This window comes from Stegostoma tigrinum, chromosome 20, assembly GCF_030684315.1.
Source record: "Stegostoma tigrinum isolate sSteTig4 chromosome 20, sSteTig4.hap1, whole genome shotgun sequence".
In the NCBI taxonomy this organism is placed as follows: Eukaryota; Metazoa; Chordata; class Chondrichthyes; order Orectolobiformes; family Stegostomatidae; genus Stegostoma; species Stegostoma tigrinum.
Window position 1 is genome coordinate 31729473 of NC_081373.1, and position 22177 is coordinate 31751649.

Consider the following 22177-nt stretch of genomic DNA (forward strand, 5'->3'; position numbering starts at 1 on the left):
GATAAAAAAGAAGAGACTGCTGGAGAAACTCTGCAGGTCTGGATGCATCTGTAGAGAGAAAAACAAGAGTTAACATTTAGAGTCCAAAACTGATTCTTCTTTGGAACTGTACAAAGCAGCAAAAATATGAGTCTTTATGCTGTTGAAAAACTGGGGAGGTAGAACAAGCAACAGATGGAAAAGGTGCCCAGAGCGTAAGGCAAAGGGGATGCTGATGGTAACACAAGACAAGGAAGCCCAGAGATATCACATTTCCAGCTACCTTCAGTTACAAAGAGAATTATATTGGACTTGAAAGGTTTAAATTTGTATCTGGCACTTTCAATTTTTATCTGAGATCTCTAGCATCCATAGTACTTTGCTTTTAATGGGGAAGGTGTAGGTCATAGTCACAGGAAAGGTTTGGGGTTTTGGATGTGGTTTTTGAAAGAGGTTGATTCCAGTTACGATCATGGGAAGACAAACCAGTTTCAGTCGTGGTCACAGAGGTTTGGCAATCATGGACCAGGAAACAGGTTAGTTACTCCTACTGCTACTCCTCACCCACAAACAGAACTGGTAAATTTCCAATACAATATATAGGTGGTGTTCTTGGACACTGCCCTTCTCAAAGCCTTATGTTCACGAAGTCCATGATGTTGGAAACTTGATCAAAATGGATTAGAAGAACCTGTTAAAAAGAAGGCACACAGTCCTCTTATCAGATTTAGCAGACACGGCCTTTCACCTGAGGGCAGATTGGTTGCCTGTGATCCGCTCCAACTTTGTTAAATATGCAAGTAGGTGGGTTTAAGACTGGTTGGTGGAATGTTTAAAATTTTTCAAACATTAATGTCTCGCCAAACCCCAATTTAGCTGTTCTTCGGGCTTAAATTACCCTTGGTGTGTTAAAATCCTGTCCTCTAATTTACTAGATTTGTAAAACTACAATATTCATTGGTTATCAAATATTGTAAAAATAGTGCTGCAGAAAAACTGAAAATTTTATTCATGTTCACGGCAAACAATAACTCCCACAAAGATACTTTTATTCACCAATAACCAAAGTGTAGCTTTCTGCACTTGACTCTGATCCTGACTCAATTTTGTGGTCAGTGGTGAAATAGTGATGTGTGCCACTTACCTCAAAGGCAGTTGCCTTCTACAGAGTTTTGTGGTGTGGTGTTCCTCTTCCTCAGTGGCTTTTTAAGTCTTGCATCAAGTCAAAGTGATGTCATTAGCTTGTAGCAGCACTGATATCAGCAAGCATGTTAAACAGCCAAACCCATTGAAATATGCATACACATAAAAAAAGTTAAAGCACAACACCCGACACTTTTAATTTATATTTTCAGGTAACAACAAAATTATGGTCCAACTAAAACAAGCTAAAAGAAGCTAGTATGAAGATAAGCCAGGCTTATGGAATTTTAAGTGTAACACATTATAATAAAGAAATATAACATTCTACAAATATTACTCTCCTCTTTTAAAGCTGGTAAGGGAGTTTAGCAGTAATTATGAAAATACTACCCTTAAAAATCCAGCTGCATTTCAATCAACAAAGTATAACCTTTTCGAGATTTCTATAGTGAGGCTAATAGGTAGGAGTGGAAATTGTGTCAATTTGTAAAATTTCTCACTGATTGCAGTTTGGAGATGCCTCCAAAATGAGCCCACTACGGTGACATAGAATCTTCTGTTTTTTTGTATTATTCCACACTTCAGAAGGCGTAGTCAGTTTCAGTGGAGGAACAGAAGTAAAAACTCTTCAGCTTTCCCCAGTGCAATATTTCGGCCATTGTTAAGTATCAATGATGTACTTCATCCTTCTCTTGTCAGTGTTTATCAGAGAAAAATTAATATCGGGACTATAAGTTTTGAAGTTTCAGTAAGCAAAAGCAGATGAACATCTCACTTAAATACAAAATTTCCAATTTATCACCATTGTATTCCAGTCATGAATTATTTTAAAAGTCCTTGCTGTTTCAACCATTGGCAAACAGAAATTACTCAGTGAATACAGATCACTAGCCTCAGCTCTTCTTGTCCTTTTAAAGTCTAAACTATATTAAAATAAGTTAGATATTGCTCAGGATTGATAAACGAAATGACATATTGCAAAGCATTTTAGCATCAATATTAGATCCAAAAATCAAATTTGCTCTTAAAAATATACAGAATCCTGCTAAGATGCCAGTCTCTGGTCATTTAACAATCAACAGAACATTGCAGAAATGAATGGTAAATAAGACCACAGTCTTATAGCTCAGTTTGGATTCAGGTCAGCAAGTTTATTGAAATGGAGTAGTATGCACGTATCTTTGCTCTGACTGCCACTCCAAAGACAAAACAGAGGTAAAGCGTTTGGAAACAAAATATAACTTTGATAAAAATATAAGGTTATGTACAGAAAAACAAACTGTTGCCTAATTGAATGCAGTTTAGCAAATCTCATACACAATAGCTTAGAGAAGGTGATGGTATAGTGGTAATATCACTGGAATAGTAATCCAGAGGCCCAGGTTCGTGTGTTTGAATCCCAAAATGGCAGATAGTGAAAATTGAACTCATTTTCAATCCATAATAAAAAGCTAGTCTAATGGCAACATATAACCACAGTTGATTGTCCTAAGAAAAAAAATCTGGTTCACTAAAGTCCTTTAGGGAAGGAAATCTATCATTCCTGCCTGGTCTGGCCTACAAGTGATTCCAGACCCATAGCAAAAGTGGTTAACTCCAACCTCTACCCAATTCTTATTAGTGAATAAATCCTGCCCTGAATGTCAACTCTTAGATCTTATAGTTTGAAATAATATGTATAATTTAAATATGTTACCATCAATCTGAATAATAAGCATTCTAATGGGATGGCCCACACATACTTCACAAAATCCAGTCACCATCACTCCCAAATTGTTATCCAAAAAAATGTTTGCAAAGGTTAGAATCCAATAGTTTGGTGTTTATATTACAGTGCTGCTAGACTTTCATATTAACTTAGAAAAAAATCAAGATTTCTCAAAATATTTGGGCAAGATATAAAAAATTGTGCACTATAAATGAGATACTAACTTATAAAGAGATTTCTTATATCTTTGTATCAGTCTGACTAAGCAACACACAATTTCCAAGGGATTCACAAATATAAATGCATTTTAGAAAATCAGGTTACAGAAATTAACTAACTAAAGTGAAATTTCCTGATTTAAGGTAACTTTAAAGGGTAGGAAACATAAGGCTCCAATCTAAACAGAATCTAAAGAAAGAAAGGATGCTAAATAAACAACCATTTTAGTCATAAAAAGAAAAAGAAACAAATGTTTTACTAAGATAATAAAATGTGAGGCTGGATGAACACAGCAGGCCCAGCAGCATCTCAGGAGCACAAAAGCTGACGTTTCAGGCCTAGACCCTTCATCAGAGCCTCTGATGAAGGGTCTAGGCCCGAAACGTCAGCTTTTGTGCTCCTGAGATGCTGCTGGGCCTGCTGTGTTCATCCAGCCTCACATTTTATTATCTTGGAATTCTCCAGCATCTGCAGTTCCCATTATCTCAAATGTTTTACTAATATGTTCTTGGCACTTTTTTATAGCACTCTTCTTATACTAGCTGCTAGATCTTCAGCTGTAGGTTTTTCTGCGGTACAACTCACAGTCAGTCCCTCTGTTGCCATGGCATCAGCTGTTGTTGGTCCTATTGCTGCAAACTGTAAAGACAATAAAACAAAAAGATGTAAAATTCTTCACTCGATTTAGTTACGAGGTGAGAAGAAAGCACCTGGAAAGGCACAGTTCAAATGCAGTGAAATAAACAGGGATAATTATAGAGAAATGTGAACAAACTGAACAGAGGCTTAGAACAAAGAAGAACAAAGAAACCTACAGCACAGGAACAGGCCCTTCAGCCCTCCAAGCCTGCGCCGATCAAGATGCTCTGTCTAACCTGTCATCTATTTTCTAACGGCCTCTGTCCATTTGCTCCCGACCCTTCCATGTGTCTGTCCAAACATATCTTAAAAGACGCTAACGTGTCTGCGTCTACCACCTCCGCTGGCAACGCGTTCCAGGCACCCACCACCCTCTGTGTAAAGAACTTTCCATGCATATCTCCCTTAAACTTTCCTCCTCTCACTTTGAACTCATGACCCCTAGTAATTGAGTCCCTCACTCTGGGAAAAAGCTTTTTGCTATCCACCCTGTCTATACCCCTCATGATTTTGCAGACCTCAATCAGGTCCCCCCCAGTCTCCGTTTTTCCAATGAAAATAATCCTAAACTACTCAACCTCTCTTCAAAGCTAGCACCCTCCATACCAGGCAACATCCTGGTGAACCTCCTTTGCACCCTCTCCAAAGCATCCACATCCTTTTGGTAATGTGGCGACCAGAACTGCACACAGTACTCCAAATGTGGCCGAACCAAAGTCCTATACAACTGCAACATGACCTGCCAACGCTTGTACTCGATACCCCGCCCAATGAAGGAAAGCATGCCATAGCATGCAGATTATAATCTAATATGGTTTCTTATGGAAGTGAGTTAGTTGACAAATCACTTTAAGCAGTTCTTTGAAAATATTCCAAAATTCCTCCATAGCATGTCACAAGCTACGTTTAAATACTGGTCTGCCACCTGTTCATTGCTACAAATAAAGAGACAGGGAAACTTGCAGACCATAGAGCCATCGGCAACCTCAGCTGGTAGCTACATGGGTGGCACTGGGAGGAGGGAGTTAAGGCATCTTTGGACATGGTGTTAGATGAGCCAACATCTGAAATGCTGATTGCTGGGTTGAGTCCAAGTGGGTGTCAACACCAGAAGAGTAACTGCAACTGTCTTCATTATTTCAACACAAACTCTTTTTGCACAACTGCTATAGTCAAGCAAAACAGAATATTGCTCATTCATTAAACATGTGGTATTAGTCTCTGGTTGAAGCAATAGATAGAGTGGATAGCCAGAGACGTTTTCTCAGGGCGGAAATAACTTACAAGTTTTTAAAGTGATGGGAGGAAGGTATAGGGAGATGTCAGAGGTAAGCATATGGAATGTGCTGCCGGCAGTGGTAGTGGAGTCAGATACTTTAGAAACTTTTAAGCGACTCTTGGATAGGCACATGGAGGATAGTAAAATGTAGGGTATGCAGGGTAGTTTGATCTTAGTGGAATAATCGTTCGTCACAACTTTGTGGGCCAAAGAGCCCGTACTGTGCATTTCTGTTCTATGTTCTATGTGCTTAACAATGTTTAATAAAACAGAAAATAACTGGAAAATATTGAGCAGGTCTAGCAGCAGAGGGAAGCAGAATTAATGGTTTGAGTCCAAGGACTCTTCTTTGGAACTTTCGTAAAGAATATTTGGACTCAAAGCATTAACTCTATTTCTTTCTCCACAGATGCTGCCAAAATTACCGAGTTTCTCCAGTATTTTTTTTCTTTATTTCTAATTTCCAGTATCTGCAATATTTTACTTTTATTTGAATGTTTAGGAAAATCTGTCTATAAATAGTATTGCAATTGGAAATGCAACAATAAATCGCAGCATTAAGTAGTTTAAAAACAGCTATATGAGAAGCACTAAGAAAAAAAGTGCAATTTCAGCTGTCAAACATATTGTTAAGAATGAACCTTGTAAAAGTCAGATCCAGAGATTACAGTAACAATGATTATAAATTAAAAACTCATACCAAAAGAGAGAATAGCTAAAGAGAATTGCTGATTTTTTTGTATGGGATCAATCTGACATATCTGACTAAAATTAAATGATCTTAAGGGTTCCATACCCCCTGTGCCAGTGACTCAAAAAGTTGAAAAATGCTGCCATCACTTAATTTATCTATCACAAATGAGTAGCTTCAGCTTGCAACATGCTCCACAATGCAAGGAAACATCCCGTAAAAACACAACTGCTCAATTGGCCCCACGGTATCTCTTGTTGTAAAATCAGTCAAGTACAGGCCAGAAGATATTTCCAAGAAAAGTACCTTAATTGTGTCAATGAAGGCCCCTGCCAATTTTTTGATGGTGCTCAGACAAAATTTAACACCAGATGGACTGAAAAAGGTGATAATATCTGGGATTCCCTAGTGGGAGAAAGGAAAACAGATTAATTAATTTTTCTTACCAGTTCCAAACTGTGAAATTCCATGAGAAAATGTATCTCTTGGTAGAAAAACATGCCATACTGCTATCACACATCCTAATCAGATAATTAAAAAGTCTTTGTTTTCGCCATTGTAAATATATTAGAATGTACAAGTAACATGTACAAATTTATTATATGTTTGTATCGCATTCTGCTATTCACTAATTTAGTAGAGATGTTGTCCTACATGTCTGAAATGGCTTAACATTTCCCTTCAAACTGTGCGCACAGGAATGCCCTGTGAACATAACCAAATATTTCAATGTTGGTATTGTAAACATTTATTTCTTGAGGGTGAATTTTATTTGTGGCTCAATTGGCCCTACGGTATCTTCTGTTGTTGCTTATATTTTTGAGAATAAAATCAGTCAAGTACAGACCAAAAGATATTTCCTGTTAAAAATATTTTAATGCTGGTATTGTAAACATTTATTTCTTGAGGGTGAATTTTATTTGTGACTTGATATAAACATGTTTAAATATACATTAATTTTATCTATTAATGCTGGATAGGGATTTTAAGCAGGAGTCCGAGTCTCGAGTTCAGAAGCATAAATTGATCCTTATTTGGAGTTCTTTTACCACGTGACGGAGGAGAGGTCAGTGATATTCTAATTTTCCCAATAAAGTACACGATATTTACACATTCCATGTTAAAATGCTTACATGCAACACTGACATCAGTGCTTGCCACAACTCCTGTGATACATGCATCCAATACTGTGAATACATGATCAATAATGAACAACTTCCTGGTCCACCTGAGGCCCTCCCATTACTTCGTGATGTTTGTCACACCATCTGTCACCTGCCCTTGGATTCCTACGATTATTGACCAAATTCCAGCACCGATTGTTACGTCCCTTCCTACTTGCTTATTACTAATGACTTTTCAAATTTGGTCATGTAATTCATATTCCTTGCTGAAATTTCTACCAATTGTCATAATATTTGTAATATCAGCTGTCATATAAAGTTATTTATAAAGTTATACATAGTTGAACTTAATATTACGATTCTGTGACAAAGCTAACAATTTCAGGTGACCTACTCACTGCAGTATTCCTAGCCCCCAACCTGCTCTTGTAGCCACTGTATTTATGTGGTGAGTCCAGATAAATGTCTGGTCAATGGAAAACCCTAAGATGTTCATAGTGGTGGATTCAGTGATGATAACTCAATTGAATGTCAAGGGGCAGCAGGTGAATTGACTCTTATTAGAATTTGTCATTGCTTCGCATTGTGTTACATGAATGTTACATTCTATTTGTCAGTCCAAACTGAGAAATTGTCCACATCTCGGATAATAAAATGTGAGGCTGGATGAACACAGCAGGCCAAGCAGCATCTCAGGAGCACAAAAGCTGACGTTTCGGGCCTAGACCCTTCATCAGAGAGGGGGATGGGGAGAGGGTTCTGGAATAAATAGGGAGAGAGGGGGAGGCGGACCGAAGATGGAGGTAAAAGAAGATAGGTGGAGAGAGTATAGGTGGGGAGGTAGGGAGGGGATAGGTCAGTCCAGGGAAGACGGACAGGTCAAGGAGGTGGGATGAGGTTAGTAGGTAGATGGGGGTGCGGCTTGGGGTGGGAGGAAGGGATGGGTGAGAGGAAGAACAGGTTAGGGAGACAGAGACAGGTTGGACTGGTTTTGGGATGCAGTGGGTGGAGGGGAAGAGCTGGGCTGGTTGTGTGGTGCAGTGGGGGGAGGGGACGAACTGGGCTGGTTTAGGGATGCGGTGGGGGAAGGGGAGATTTTGAAACTGGTGAAGTCCACATTGATACCATTAGGCTGCAGGGTTCCCAGGCGGAATATGAGTTGCTGTTCCTGCAACCTTCGGGTGGCATCATTGTGGCACTGCAGGAGGCCCATGATGGGCATGTCATCTAAAGAATGGGAGGGCAGAGTGGAAATGGTTTGCGACTGGGAGGTGCAGTTGTTTGTTGAGAACTGAGCGGAGGTGTTCTGCAAAGCAGTCCCCAAGCCTCCGCTTGGTTTCCCCAATGTAGAGGAAGCCACAACGGGTACAGTGGATGCAGTATACCACATTGGCAGATGTGCAGGTGAACCTCTGCTTAATGTGGAATGTCATCTTGGGGCCTGGGATAGGGGTGAGGGAGGAGGTGTGGGGGCAAGTGTAGCATTTCCTGCGGTTGCAGGGGAAGGTGCCGGGTGTGGTGGGGTTGGAAGGCAGTGTGGAGTGAACAAGGGAGTCACGGAGAGCGTGGTCTCTCTGGAAAGCAGACAGGGGTGGGGATGGAAAAATGTCTTGGGTGGTGGGGTCGGATTGTAGATGGTGGAAGTGTCGGAGGATGATGCGTTGTATTTGGAGGTTGGTTGGGTGGTGTGTGAGAACGAGGGGGATCCTCTTAGGGTGGTTGTGGCGGGGGTGGGGTGTGAGGGATGTGTTGCGGGAAATACGGGAGACGCGGTCAAGAGCGTTCTCGATCACTGTGGGGGGAAAGTTGCGGTCCTTGAAGAACTTGGACATCTGGGATGTGCAGGAGTGGAATGTCTTATCGTGGGAGCAGATGCAGCGGAGGCGGAGGAATTGGGAATAGGGGATGGAATTTTTGCAGGAGGGTGGGTGGGAGGAGGTGTATTCTAGGTAGCTGTGGGAGTTGGTGGGCTTGAATTGGACATCAGTTACAAGCTGGTTGCCTGAGATGGAGACTGAGAGGTCCAGGAAGGTGAGGGATGTGCTGGAGATGGCCCAGGTGAACTGAAGATTGGGGTGGAAGGTGTTGGTGAAGTGGATGAACTGTTCGAGCTCCTCTGGGGAGCAAGAGGCGGCGCCGATACAGTCATCAATGTACCGGAGGAAGAGGTGGGGTTTGGGGCCTGTGTAGGTGCGGAAGAGGGAATGTTCTACGTAACCTACAAAGAGGCAGGCATAGCTGGGGCCCATGCGGGTGCCCATGGCCACCCCCTTAGTCTGTAGGAAGTGGGAAGAGTCAAAAGAGAAGTTGTTGAGGGTGAGGACGAGTTCGGCTAGGCGGATGAGGGTGTCGGTGGAGGGGGACTGGTCGGGCCTGCGGGACAGGAAGAAGCGGAGGGCTTTGAGGCCATCTGCATGCGGAATGCAGGTGTATAGGGACTGGACGTCCCTGGTGAAGATGAGGTGTTGGGGGCCAGGGAATTGGAAGTCCTGGAGGAGGTGGAGGGCGTGGGTGGTGTCACGGACGTAGGTAGGGAGTTCCTGGACCAAAGGGGAGAAAATGGAGTCCAGATAGGTGGAGATGCGTTCGTTGGGGCAGGAGCAGGCTGAGACGATGGGTCGACCAGGGCAGGCAGGTTTGTGGATTTTGGGAAGGAGATAGAAACAGGCCGTGCGGGGTTGGGGAACAATGAGGTTGGGGGCTGTGGGTGGAAGGTCCCCTGAGGTGATGACCACATCTCGTTGCATTTGAAATTGGACCATATCAGAATCTAAGCAGTTGTGAATGATACTGAAAATTGTGCAATCAGTGAACATCCCCACTTCTGACATTATGATGGAGCTTGCTTGATGAAGCAGGTGAAGGTAGTTGAGCCTATGGCACTACTCCTCCACAGATATCCTGAGCTGAGTTGAGATGAGGAGCTAGGTTTGCCCCTGATTCCTACGGATTCCAAATTGTGCTCAGGCTTATGGATGCCACAATTGTTCGAATGCAGCCTTGATGTCGAGGGCTGACACTTGCACACCACCTCTGGAATTCAGCTCTATTGTCCATGTTTGAACAAAGGCTGTAATGAGGTTAGGACTCAAGTGGCTCTGGTGGAACCCAAACTGGGCATCACTGAGCAGGTTATTGCAGAGCAGGTGCTGCTTCAGAGCACTGCTGACGACATCATCCATCATTTTCCTCATGATCGAGAGCAGACTGATGGAGCTAGAATTGGCCAGGTTGGATTTGTCCTGCTTTTTTATGTACAAGACATACCTGTGCACTTATCCACATTGTCAAGTTGATGCCTGAACTGTGCTGGCAGAACAGCTCGGTAGGGGAGCAGCAAATTCTAGAATACAAACCCTCAGTACCATTGCCAGAATGTTGTCAAAGCCCTTGCCTTCGCAGTATGTAAGGCCTCCAACCAAATCTTGATACCAGATGGAGTAAACAGAATTGGCATTTGCGAGTTAACATTTTTAATGGCCCACTGATGTATGATGCTCGTTTAAAGCATTTTCTGTCTGTTACATTCTTGCTGAACAATTATCAATAAGGAATGTTCAAATGTACACCTTATTTCCAAACATTTACTGGTACTATTTAATACTGGTAGGTACCATGGAAGGAACTAGAAAAGTGAGTTTTTATCACAAAGAATAAATCTATTTGTGAAGTCTCTGGAATTGATCTGTCAATGTTCAATACTTTGGTGAGGGCCACCAGCAATTTCAGGAAACCCAAGGCTGATTTGAGGAGATGGATTTACAGGACACATCTCCGAACTATGTGCTACCTAGAAAGACCTCTTTGAGAAAGTGAGCAAGAGGGCTGCCTGTCCTAACAGGAAAGCGATTTTAAACACATTAGCTTCACAAATTTGTATTACATTTATGATAACAATTCATAATCTACATTTTCTGTGGAAGTAGAATGATTATCATTTATTACAACTTGTGAAAAATGAGGTCCGAATTGTGAATGTCCAATTTAAAGGAATCACATGAGATTCCATGCTTTAAAACTTTTACTATAATAAACTAAAATCAATATCAGCTAGGCACTACTCCAATAAAAGACTGACATTTTAACATACTCAAATTTCCATGTCACTTTTATATGATAGCACACTCTCTGCAGAATTGTGCAAACTTATATTTAGCTTCTTCAGGCATTTATCCTTGTTTCAGAGTCCTAACATCCAATGAAAGTCAAAGTCTTTCCCTTTAACCTTCAATAAACCAGCCATCTGCAGCATGGTTCACTTTGGTGATGCCTTCCTGGAACCAACCTTCCAGTGTCCTTAAATTTCCATTTGTTCACGTCTTTGAACTGAGTACATCTTCCCACCTGCATGTTGTCTACAACAAATAGAGAAACAGTTTTTCTTCCTCTACTGGAATCACGTAAAACCCTGACCTGGTAAGTTCCCTGAAGGACATAAGTCAACCAGCTGTTTTTAACCCACATTTCATGGTAATTGTTCCCTCATGCAAAATGCCAATTGGTCCCCATTTCTAATGTTGGAAATTTTCTCCAAACTGGACTTTTTGTGCAAACATCCAACTGTACTCAGTGAGTCCAAATGATTCTCTCCTATACTTGTTGGAATACATGTTATGTTTTTTCCAACCTGTTTACATTCACTCATTCTATAATAATCAGCAATGCAGATCTTTTAAGTCAGAATATGCAACAGGTAGTTAACATGATACACTACCATTACTGAAACTGTCCCCTTCCACCTGTGCTCCAATCTATAGACTGCTCACAATTGCTCACCTTAATTCACCTGAGGTACAAAGTCGTTTTGAGTAAACTTATATATTTCTGGGGGGAAATCGGGGAAAAAATTATGTTTGGAGCAATTAAAGCCTCCAAGGAAAGACATTTAATATAATTATAATACACAGGTACTTATTACACAATGGTGTCTGTCAGTGGATACTTTAGCTGATAACATTAACAGAACAATCCACATAACCAATATAATTCCATATACTTAAATAAACATGCGATGGAAAATAACCTGAATGACGTACCTGTTCTGAAAAATAATTATCTAAAGCTTGCTGGAAGAAAGGATGCTGAGATGTTTTATAGACAGTTAAACATTCCAAAGGAACACCTGAAATCAGTGCAGACTTTTGTAAATATGAATTAAAAACATTATAACAGCTCTAATGAAGTCCACCTCCTATTTTTGTACACACTTTGCTGTAGAAGTAGAACAGATTTAATTAATATTACCTCTTTCAATATTAATTGAGATCAATACGTCAGCAAGAATCGATTCTCAGCAAGTTTGCAAGACATACTTGTGTGCCATAGCAAAATTTTAGAGAAAAACACATTAAATTATTTGAAATATCTGGAAGAAGGGCGCTAGATAGAAAGTAGGCTGAACCCTAGATTTAAATACAGCCCTGATAGTTGGCATTAGAATTTCCTAGGTTTACCTATTGTGAGGTTCCACCTTTGTGTAAATAAGTCGTAGATAAGAAAACAACAATCGCACAGGAGCGCAAATTACAATTACTGAAAGCAACATTATGCAAACCATAAATAAGATGTGTTGATCTTCTTGTATGAATTCTTAATAGGTGTTTTGAATGTGCAGTTTATTGTTTATCCCACAGAGTTATACAAAACTTGTAACAAACGCTGTTTTAAAGACAGTTTAGCAGATGTACCGTTGAACAGCTGGACTTGCGAAGAGACTATGTCTGGATCATACCATAACTGACCAAAATATGGTTATTTAGGGAGGGTGTGAGATGGAAGAAAATACTACTTCTGCTCATTCTGTCTCTGAGACCTCACAATGTGATGATGCTTCAATGTTATTACCATGGACATGACCCAGCAGAAAGCTCCCTCCTGACTTCACAGACAGGCACCATGAGATCTTGGTGGACAAGGAGGTAGAGAGGAGGACACTACAGGAGGCTATGCCACCAGATCAAGACAACTTGGACACAAATTGAAGCTTGGGTCAGTGCTGTGTCCTAGATCAAGTAGGATACCAGCAGTACAGGACGATGGTCAATGATCTTCTGCAGTTTGCAGGGATAAATGTCACAATCTTTTTTCTGCTACCTCATTCTCACAGAGCCACCACTTACTCCAACTCTGTCCGTACACACACATCTCAAGGCTCAAGACTTCATCTCTCAAATGCACTCATCCTCCTCAAGTTCCCAAACTACTAAATCTTCCTGTCCTCTGCACCTCCTATTCACTCTGCTTCACTAGGAATTGCTTTTGCGAATCACTTCCATCATACTCAATCATTCTTATTGTTTTTGAAGGAAAACTTGGTCCACGCTCTTGGACTGATTACTGCACAGCATCTGATCAATTTACCTGTAATCATCAAACTTGTTGCACTTGACCTGCAGGATTGACTGGAATAGGATAAACCCTTTGACTCATTGTCGTAGTAAATCCTGACTGACTGTTGCTCGTTCATAGGGTCTGCTCCCCTTTGACTTTCACATATGGCTACTTCCTTGAAGCACAGAATGCATTTGCTGTGTAAACTGTTGGAACATACTGCAGGCATGATGTTACAAAAGGACATAAGGGCTAGGAACAGGAGTGTGCAATTCAGCCCTTTGAGCCTGATGGTGTAGCACAGTGCTATACCCACCGCCTTAACCGTTCAGTGCTCCTCACTGTGGCAAACTGCCTGTCTCTGTGCTAGAAGGCACAAATTAGAGAAGCTGAGAGCCTATAACTGACTGCTAAAGACCTGCATGTTAATAAAACAATGTGACCAACACAGAGGCTAGCAACCCATAAGTCTGTGGTAAAAAAATCCATGACAGGGCACCGTAAGAGCAATCTAAAAGCAGATACATGAAATGTACGTCTGTCCCTGTGCACAAAGTAACCTGGCAGAAGCATGCAAACCATAGATGTCCCTGTGTTGAAGTGTGAAGGACTGAAGTGGTGTGAATGTTAGTCCAAGAGTAGGTTTGATGATGTGGTAACTTGCTGATGATAACATCTGTGGATGGTGGGTCAAGGTGGATAATGGCCATAGAACAAGCATGTTTTCCAAAGAGTGGCAAAAGACAGATTGTCACTTTTTTTACATTAGCAAAAACCTCTGCTTCTGATTCTGATCACGGACTCTTCAAAAACATGCAGCATACCTTCAATTCAACAATGCCCTTGCAGTACAGGATAGTTGCGTGAAGACAAACCATGCTTGCTTTCTCGTGGCTGTAATTGCTGTATTCTGTAATTTAAGTGTCTAGCAGCATAAATAGTCACCAGGACAGGTACTATGAATGGGTAAGTATGTAAAGCATGTATGAGGCTGGGATACCAGAAAGGTGAGTGACAGGTAGGTAGAGTGCCAAAACACAAGTTGGGAAGCTTACTAGGTAAGTGATCGAGTGTTTAGGGCATGTCTGGGTGTGAAAAGGCATATGGTCTGGCAGGACACGTGAAGCACTTGGGATGAATGACCTGCAGGTGGCCAAGGCTAGAAAGCTCAGAGTGGTAGCAAGGTGGAGAATTAAAACAGTGGATGACTGGTAGCTCAAGTCACACTGGCGGACTGAAATAACGTGTTTCATAAAGTAGACACACGTTAGTCTCTGTAATATAGGGGAAGCTGCATCATGAGCAGTAGGCAATGGTCATAAGTATAAATTTATGTCATTAATTTCTTTCTTTATGCAATTCAAGTGAGAATAGACTTAAGAGATGCAGGTTCTATTGAAAAAAAACAGATGTGTAGAAGATTGATCTGCATCTAAAAAGGTAAATATCTCAACATTTCTTCATTAACACTGATGGATTTTGATGAAACATCACATCAAAAATATTATTCTAAAAATGCTGACTGATGTGCAATATGATTCAAGCATTCGTTTTATTTTCATTACACATTTCCAGTATAAATAGTCTTCTTTGTACCTCAGAAAATTAGCATATACCTTTTTCTCTTAGACATTCGGGAAGTACCTCTCTTTTTAGAGCACCACATGGAAACAGAAGAGGCAGGGAATTTGAAGATTCTTCTGCAGAAATGAGAACAAGATTTTTCTTTAGAAATAAAGCTCTAACACAATTTTAACCTGTGAATATAGAGATGCTGGTGATGGGGTGGACAAAGTCAGAAATCACACAACACCACATTATAGTCCAACAGGTTTACTTAAAATCACAAGCTTTCGAAACACAGCTCCTTTGTTAGGTGAAGTGTGACTTCTGACAATTTTTATCTGTACATGGTAATACAAAACACATTTATTACATCTATTACATTTAAGTTGTCATTGGACAAGCACATGGACGTACATGGAATAGTGTAGGTTAGATGGGCTCGAGATCGGTATGACAGGTCTGCACAACATCGAGGGCCGAAGGGCCTGTACTGTGCTGTAGTGTTCTATTACAATCAATATTGTACAATTTGTGAGTATGCAATCAGGATGCCAACATGAATGGCCTGTTTCTGGGCTGAACATTCTACACAATAGACCATAAGTCACATAAAGTAACACTGCTGCATAATTGCCAGTTCAAATCTCAAGGTTTCATAAAATCATAGAATCCGAACAGTGTGGAAGCAGGTCATTCGGTCCAACAAGTCCACACAAGTTTCAGTTTGTGTCTTCCCAAAAACTTGTGTTATCCATCACGGAATACATATTTCATGAAGTCATCGTGTGTACATCACATATCTTGTCCAATTTCAACTGCTATTAACACTGGACAAGTCAGATCCCAAAGTGAAACCTGGCTTGATAAATCCCTGACTATGTTTTTTTGCAAAGCATGGAGGTCAATTCTGAATATATTCTCAAGAGTTTGCAAATGTATCTTTTATGCAAATAATAAAATGTTTATTAACAAAACTTACTATTATTTTGACTTCAGAGCAACCATAGTAGTTCCCTAAATTCAGTTTTCAGTTATGTAGGATTAATTAATCCTGCTTCCACTCTCTAGCAAATCCTGACTGATTGGTTTACAGATGTTTTCCCCCCCAATTTTGTAAAAGCTCACTAAACATGTACATATACAAACAGGTGTCCAAAGTTTCCAGCACCAAGCTCACAAAAAAATCTAAAAATAATGTCTTCCTCTTATTAACACAAAATTACAAAAGATAAATGAAACTTAAAAATTTATACACTGTTCCTAACAAAATAAGCATTTCTGTTTACTTTTAAACAATAGAATATCTCCGCCATGCTTTAATTACAAAGAAATGAAGTAGCCCAGTATACTTATTTTCTCGCTTTCCTAGATAATAAGTTTTATTTTATTCTTTCATGGCGTATGAGCAAATTTAGCATTTAGTTCCTGTCTCTATTAACCTTTGAGAAGCCGGCTGTGTGCTTCCAGATCTGTTACAGATTATCTGGTGTAGATACACCCACAGTTGTTCGGAAAGACGATCCGGGTTTTGGTGCAGATTCCAAGAAACAACGCCAATACTGTTCCAAGTTAAAATGTCATGTGATTAAGATCAGTATCTAAGTATTAACTGTTAAGTTTTCTATAATATTGGCTACATGAATAATATGTATGAACTGAATTTGTGTTTTCTAAAATTTCACAAATTCTGAAGAGATTTTGTTCACTTACTGTTACAGATGTGCTCAGCTAGATTTTCTGCATTTCCTGAGTCCTCTCCTTGTGTTACAAGGCCAATTTCTTTGACTACTAAAAAAAATTAAAAAGTTTTTTTTTTAAAATCGCTGCTGCTACACATCAATCAGCATGATAGAAATGAAATAACTAAAATGCCATAAATCTGCAAACACATCAGCCACAAGCACTGGGGCACTTTCTTCCAGGGAATAGTGACTACTGGTCAACATTACACTTTTTCCAATCTAGGTTTAAATGCTTGGCTTTGCTTCTCTTCTATTTCCGAATTACTTTTTAAATATCTAAGTACAATTATAGATCTTAAATCAATGTTCTAAGCAAAGCAGCTACTACTGTATTCTAATTTTATTGTTATTATTATTTAGATGCACAGGCACCAACACTTCTTTGATGCCTCTTTACACTTCCTTACATGAGCCAGTTTAGTCCTTTGCTGTGTTATAGTTTAAGAAGTATTTCATGTTGGTGCCAGAGAAAACTTACATTGGATAGCTGAGAGCCTGTGCAGAGCATACTAGAGACTTGGAGTGGTGCAGGGACAGTTGGTGGACTGGGGTATGGTGCAGGCACTCAGACTGTATGTGGAAGTCCCTATGCTGAGCTTCTGCAATGTAATAATTATTTGTCATTTGTTCACCTGACTGTAATGCCTATCCTTTTAACTGTGTTTTATTTCTAACTTATAATATGAATCACTGTAAAGTAATGCAGCTACGTTTCTTTTTTATTCCTCTTTTTTGTATCTAAGATTTGTACCTAGGTACTTGTACCTAAGATGGCACGATAAGAAGTGACATTGTAAAATTTTTCACTGTACTCCTGTACTTGAGTACATGACAATAAAGGACATTCTGTTATTAGTGATCCTTGACCACTAATAGTAATAAGTTACTGATTTACAGCTACCTGTGGGGGAAAACAGACAATTCAAACCTATGGTCACCTAATTTCCAGATAAGCGCTTGGTCAGAAAACACTACATGATAATTAGGATAATTCAGTTCCATAATCTAAGGGTAGCAGATTCAGTTAAAATGCCCAGAGCACATACTACCATCCAGACTTGACTAATGATCATTATACAAGGGCAGAAATTGAGTCCATGATATTCTTGCCAGTTATGTCTAGCCTACTACTTATTAAATAAGGTAACTAACTTAAATCAAGATCTATATATTCAAGACTGTTCCCGTAATTGTTCAGTGGTTAAGTTCACTCTAAATGCTCAGTCACACGTATCATGAAGAATCATGCAACACAACAATACAAAAGGAGCCCATGAAGTGTGAGATGATGCAGTTTGGTAGAAAGTACATTGGAAGACAATGTAAGAGAATGGTAAAGGGCAGAAAAGCCATTGAAGATAACAGGACAGATTGAGAGAGCAGCAAGTAAAACATATAGTATCCTCAGTTTTATTAATAGGGATAACACAAAAAGGAGGTAATGCTGAATTTGTATAGGATACTTATTAAACCTCAGCTAAACTACACCATGCAATTCTGGGTGCCACATTATAGGAGGAAAGTGAATGCAATGGAGAGAATACAGAAGCTAAAACAGAAGTTGCTTGAAAAGCTCAGCAGGTCTGGCAGCATCTGTGAAGAAAAAAATCAGAGCTAACATTTCAGGACTGGTGACCTGAAATGTTAACTCGGATTTTTTCTCATAAATGCTGCCTGACCTGCTGAGCTTTTCCAGCAACTTCTGTCTTTGTTCCTGATTTACAGAATTCACAGTTCTTTTGCACAGACTACTGAAGTGATTTACAAGAATTATTCAGGGATGAGAAAATTCAATAATTTTGAAGAGTTTGGGACTGTTCTTCTTGGGGAGAAGAAAGCTAAGTGGATATTGTTTTTCAAAATCATAATGGGCTGAATAGAGTGGAAAGGGAGAAACTGTTCTCGCTTGCACAAGGATGAAGAACAAGAGGGAGATTTAAAGTGATTTGCAAAGAAGCCAGGGTGATATCAGAAAAAACATTTTCACTCAGCGAGTAGTTAGGTTATGAAATAAACTGCCTGGAAGGTACAGGCAGGTTCAACTGAGGCATCAAGAAGGCAGATGATGATTATTTGAATAAAACTAATGTGCAATGGTATGGAGAGAAAAGCAGGAAGTAATGATGTTCATTTGAAGTGGTAGTCCAGGCACAATGGGCTGAATGCTGACCTTCTGTGCCATAAGACTACTGTGATTCTGCCATTCATTCTGACCATTGAGTTTACACCAGATCTTTCATAAAGAAATCCAGCTAAACTCACTATCCTGACCTTTCCTGATATCCCTTCATTCTTTTCTTCATCAAATATTATCAAATTGTCTTATTGCTATTGAATCAGTTTCCATCACCCCATCAGTGGACTCTGCAATCACAATAAAGTGTGCCCTCTCGTTACCAATCTTCCATTCAGTCCAGGTTTGATCCCTTGTGCTGCCTAGCTGACTGATCTCAGCTAAAGTTGTAATTGGGCACTACTACATCCTACAGCCATGCGTATTATCAAGTTCATTTCTACTAGAAAGTACATAATATTGTGCTACCTGGTGACTTTAATCATGCAAGCATGCAGCTATTACTAAATGAGTACTTGCTTGTGGGTGGGGGTGAATATTGAATATCAAAGACTCTGCTTAATAGTGAGATATAAATTAAAGACTTTTGCAAGCACAAATGTGGCAGAAACAAGCAAGTGATCAAGGGTCTAGGCCCGAAACGTCAGCTTTTGTGCTCCTGAGATGCTGCTTGGCCTGCTGTGTTCATCCAGCTTCACACTTTGTTATCTATGAAATGCTAATTTCTTTGAGATTGTCTTGGGGTCTTTGGTACAGGCAATACTGAGGAGGAGGCACTTCCTGATCCTCCGATGTTATGTCTTCAATGTAATAAAATGCCACAAGGGCACTTCATGGGATAAAACAATATTTGATTTTAAGTCTCACAAGCATATGTTAAGGCAGAAAGACTTGATCAAAGAGGGAACTTTTAAGAACTGTTTTAAAGGGAGGAAACAAAAGACGGAGATAACAAAGTGTAGAGCTGGATGAACACAGCAGGCCAAGCAGCATCAGAGGAGCAGGAAGGCTGTTTTGGGCCTATACCCTTCTTCAGAAAAGTCAGAGCTGTTTAGAATAGCTAGTACAAGAGGCCAATTTGTCTACTGTATTTGTACAAGCTTCCTGCAAGAGCAATTCAGCTTGTTCCATGCCTCTCCTTCTTCCATAGTCTTACAATTTCTTTTTTCTTCATTTTTACTCAATTTCCTTTTGAAAACCATGAGCGGATCTGCCTCTACTACACTACCAGGCATTGCATTCCAAAACATAACATGCTGTGTATGAAAGATATTCCTGATGTTGCCATTTGTATTTTGCCATTCACCTTATACTGTACTATGGTGCTTGACTTTTCTATAAGGTAGTGAATTCCAGAGGTTAGGACCTAGACAACATATAGTTATTGAATGATTCAACACACTAGATATAAAAATCAGCTCTTTTTCAGCCAACGTGAGCATTTTATGCATAAGGCAATATTTTAAAAAATTCAGTTACAATTTACCAGCATAATGTAAGCCCTGATGTTTTCTGTTCTACTATCCTTCACAATCTTGCCTTTTCCCAACTGTCCCTTACTAGACCTCTAGCATTTTGATAAACCTTGGTCCTTGACTGATAATTACACTTAAAGATGTAGCAGTAGTCTGAATTGGCATTACAATTCGCTAGATCACGATAAGCATTCAAACTTCACTTTCACAGTATGTACATTTACCAGAGTACTGATTAATAATATTTGCTTACTTACTCTGACTGTTATTGCGCATGCATATACAATACACATAGAACTAAGTTTTCTTACCCAATTTGGCTGTAGATTTTCCAACAACATAGACAGATTTTTCTTTCCACTTGTCTTTTAAAATGTTGTTATTCCATTCTATTGACAATAAAAATGGAGATTTGGAAACATGATGAAATATATTAAGATTTTTGATACAACATTCTATCTTTATGTCAACAGCTTTCCTAATCATTACTAAATCTATGGAATCAAATTTAAAAAAAAATCAGTGAACATATTTATTACAGTAGAACCATTAATATGCTTCAAAATTTATGTATGCATTGTGTAGATATAAAGTACGTACAACTTGTTGGATCCATAATAATTTCATTGTGTAATAACCATAATAATCTTTAAGCACAAAAACAATTATTGTTCTTCTCCTACCAAGATTATAGTACTTCACACTTCGTTCCGTATTTAAGATTATAGCAGGCTAGATTTTTCAGTCAGAAGTGAAGCAATTTATAATTTACAGATAGCAAATACGTGGTTTAAATATGTAGAATGGATTAAGATAAAAGCTAAAATGTTGTAATATTTTTAAATTTTAGCATTATGTGGAATTTCTTATAATGGATAAATTTGATATTAGAGATTATAATTAGTTTTTTAGTTGACAGAACTTGTGTTTTGCTGAAAAAAGACACATTTGTCAAAGGTTTTTACATTGCACTCATCAGGTCAATTCACAACTTTACCAATTTAAGGGGGAAATACCAACATTTATGATGCAGGAGAGAAGTATGTTGTTGTTCCGGACTGCTCGCACAAAAAAATAACAGCTAGTGAACTCAAGTTACCCAAGCTTCAGCTGGTTAGCAAAGTGGGTTGATTGGAAAAGACATCGCCAAATGAGATTTCACCAGTTAATGATGATTGACAGTTAGCTGTTAAGCTTTGTTCAAATTTTAAACCAGGCAGATTAACTTTGATTAGACAATCAGCAAATGGTTGTTACCTACTTTGTAGTCTTGAAACACGCATGTTTCATGTTTTTTATGACTGCAAATAACAGGCCCTGTGTATTAATATATGTAGCTTCTAACACACAATTGTGCCACACTATAAGCCCAACTAACAATTGTAAATTGGCTGTAAGAGTAATTCTTTCCACACCCCAGGACTCTCATGCAAATATTGTCCAAATGAATTGTGATTCTACAATGCTGAAAACTATTGAGTTTCCCCTTAAATTAGACTATTAGAATAGTCCAAATGAATGCTGCAACAAAATCTGTCTTTTTTCAGTAAATATAAAATTACTCTTTCAGGGATACTTAGCAGTAATTTATGAACTTGTTATATCATTAAAAACCTAGTTACAGTACATTCAATAAAATATAACTTTATAAAGAATTTTTACAGGGTTCACTATTGAACACTTTGAGCAATAAGATCACTTTTGGATTTTCACATTTAATTGCATGTGTTCATATTCCAGAAGCTGCTGTCAACTTCAAAGGAGTAATGGCATTGATCATAATTATGTAATCTGGGCTATGATGCTTGCAATACTTTCTCTAATAACAAACTTTGAGCAATTTTAATGGTAAAATACCACCGTGAGCTAATAAAACAGAGAATTACAAATGTTGGAGATCTGAAAACAAAAACAAACAAATTGCAGGAGAAACTCAATAGGCATGGTAGCATATGTGGAAAGAAAACAGCGTTAACATTTCAAGTCCAGTGACCCTTCTTCACAACTGTTTGAAATGTTTTCTGCAACATTGTGGTGGTCTCTTATTGTTGCTGTATAATGAGGCACACGTTTTGAGGCTATCAGATGAAATGTAGGCAAGGGATTCTGCTAACAGTGTGGAGATCAACACCATGCAAAGGTGTAAATGTCAACAAATTACAGTCACAAATTATTTGATTGCCTGTTCCTACTTATCTAATAAATTTG

At 39.2% G+C, this 22177-nt stretch overlaps 1 protein-coding gene across 6 annotated transcripts in view; it reads right to left on the minus strand.

The window, feature by feature from the left end:
* Positions 1-3483: 3483 nt before the first annotated feature.
* Positions 3484-22177, minus strand: part of uros (uroporphyrinogen III synthase) — a 33708-nt gene continuing 15014 nt past the window's right edge. For all 6 annotated transcript variants that reach the window (XM_059653090.1, XM_059653087.1, XM_059653086.1 and 3 more), the window contains 6 exons: positions 20281-20358; positions 16389-16466; positions 14729-14812; positions 11819-11904; positions 5965-6063; positions 3484-3688 (listed from right to left, as the gene is read on the minus strand). In XM_059653090.1, the coding sequence (XP_059509073.1) occupies positions 3569-3688; positions 5965-6063; positions 11819-11904; positions 14729-14812; positions 16389-16466; positions 20281-20358 (545 nt within the window). In that variant the 3' untranslated portion in view covers positions 3484-3568. The remainder of the gene's footprint in view (positions 3689-5964; positions 6064-11818; positions 11905-14728; positions 14813-16388; positions 16467-20280; positions 20359-22177) is intronic.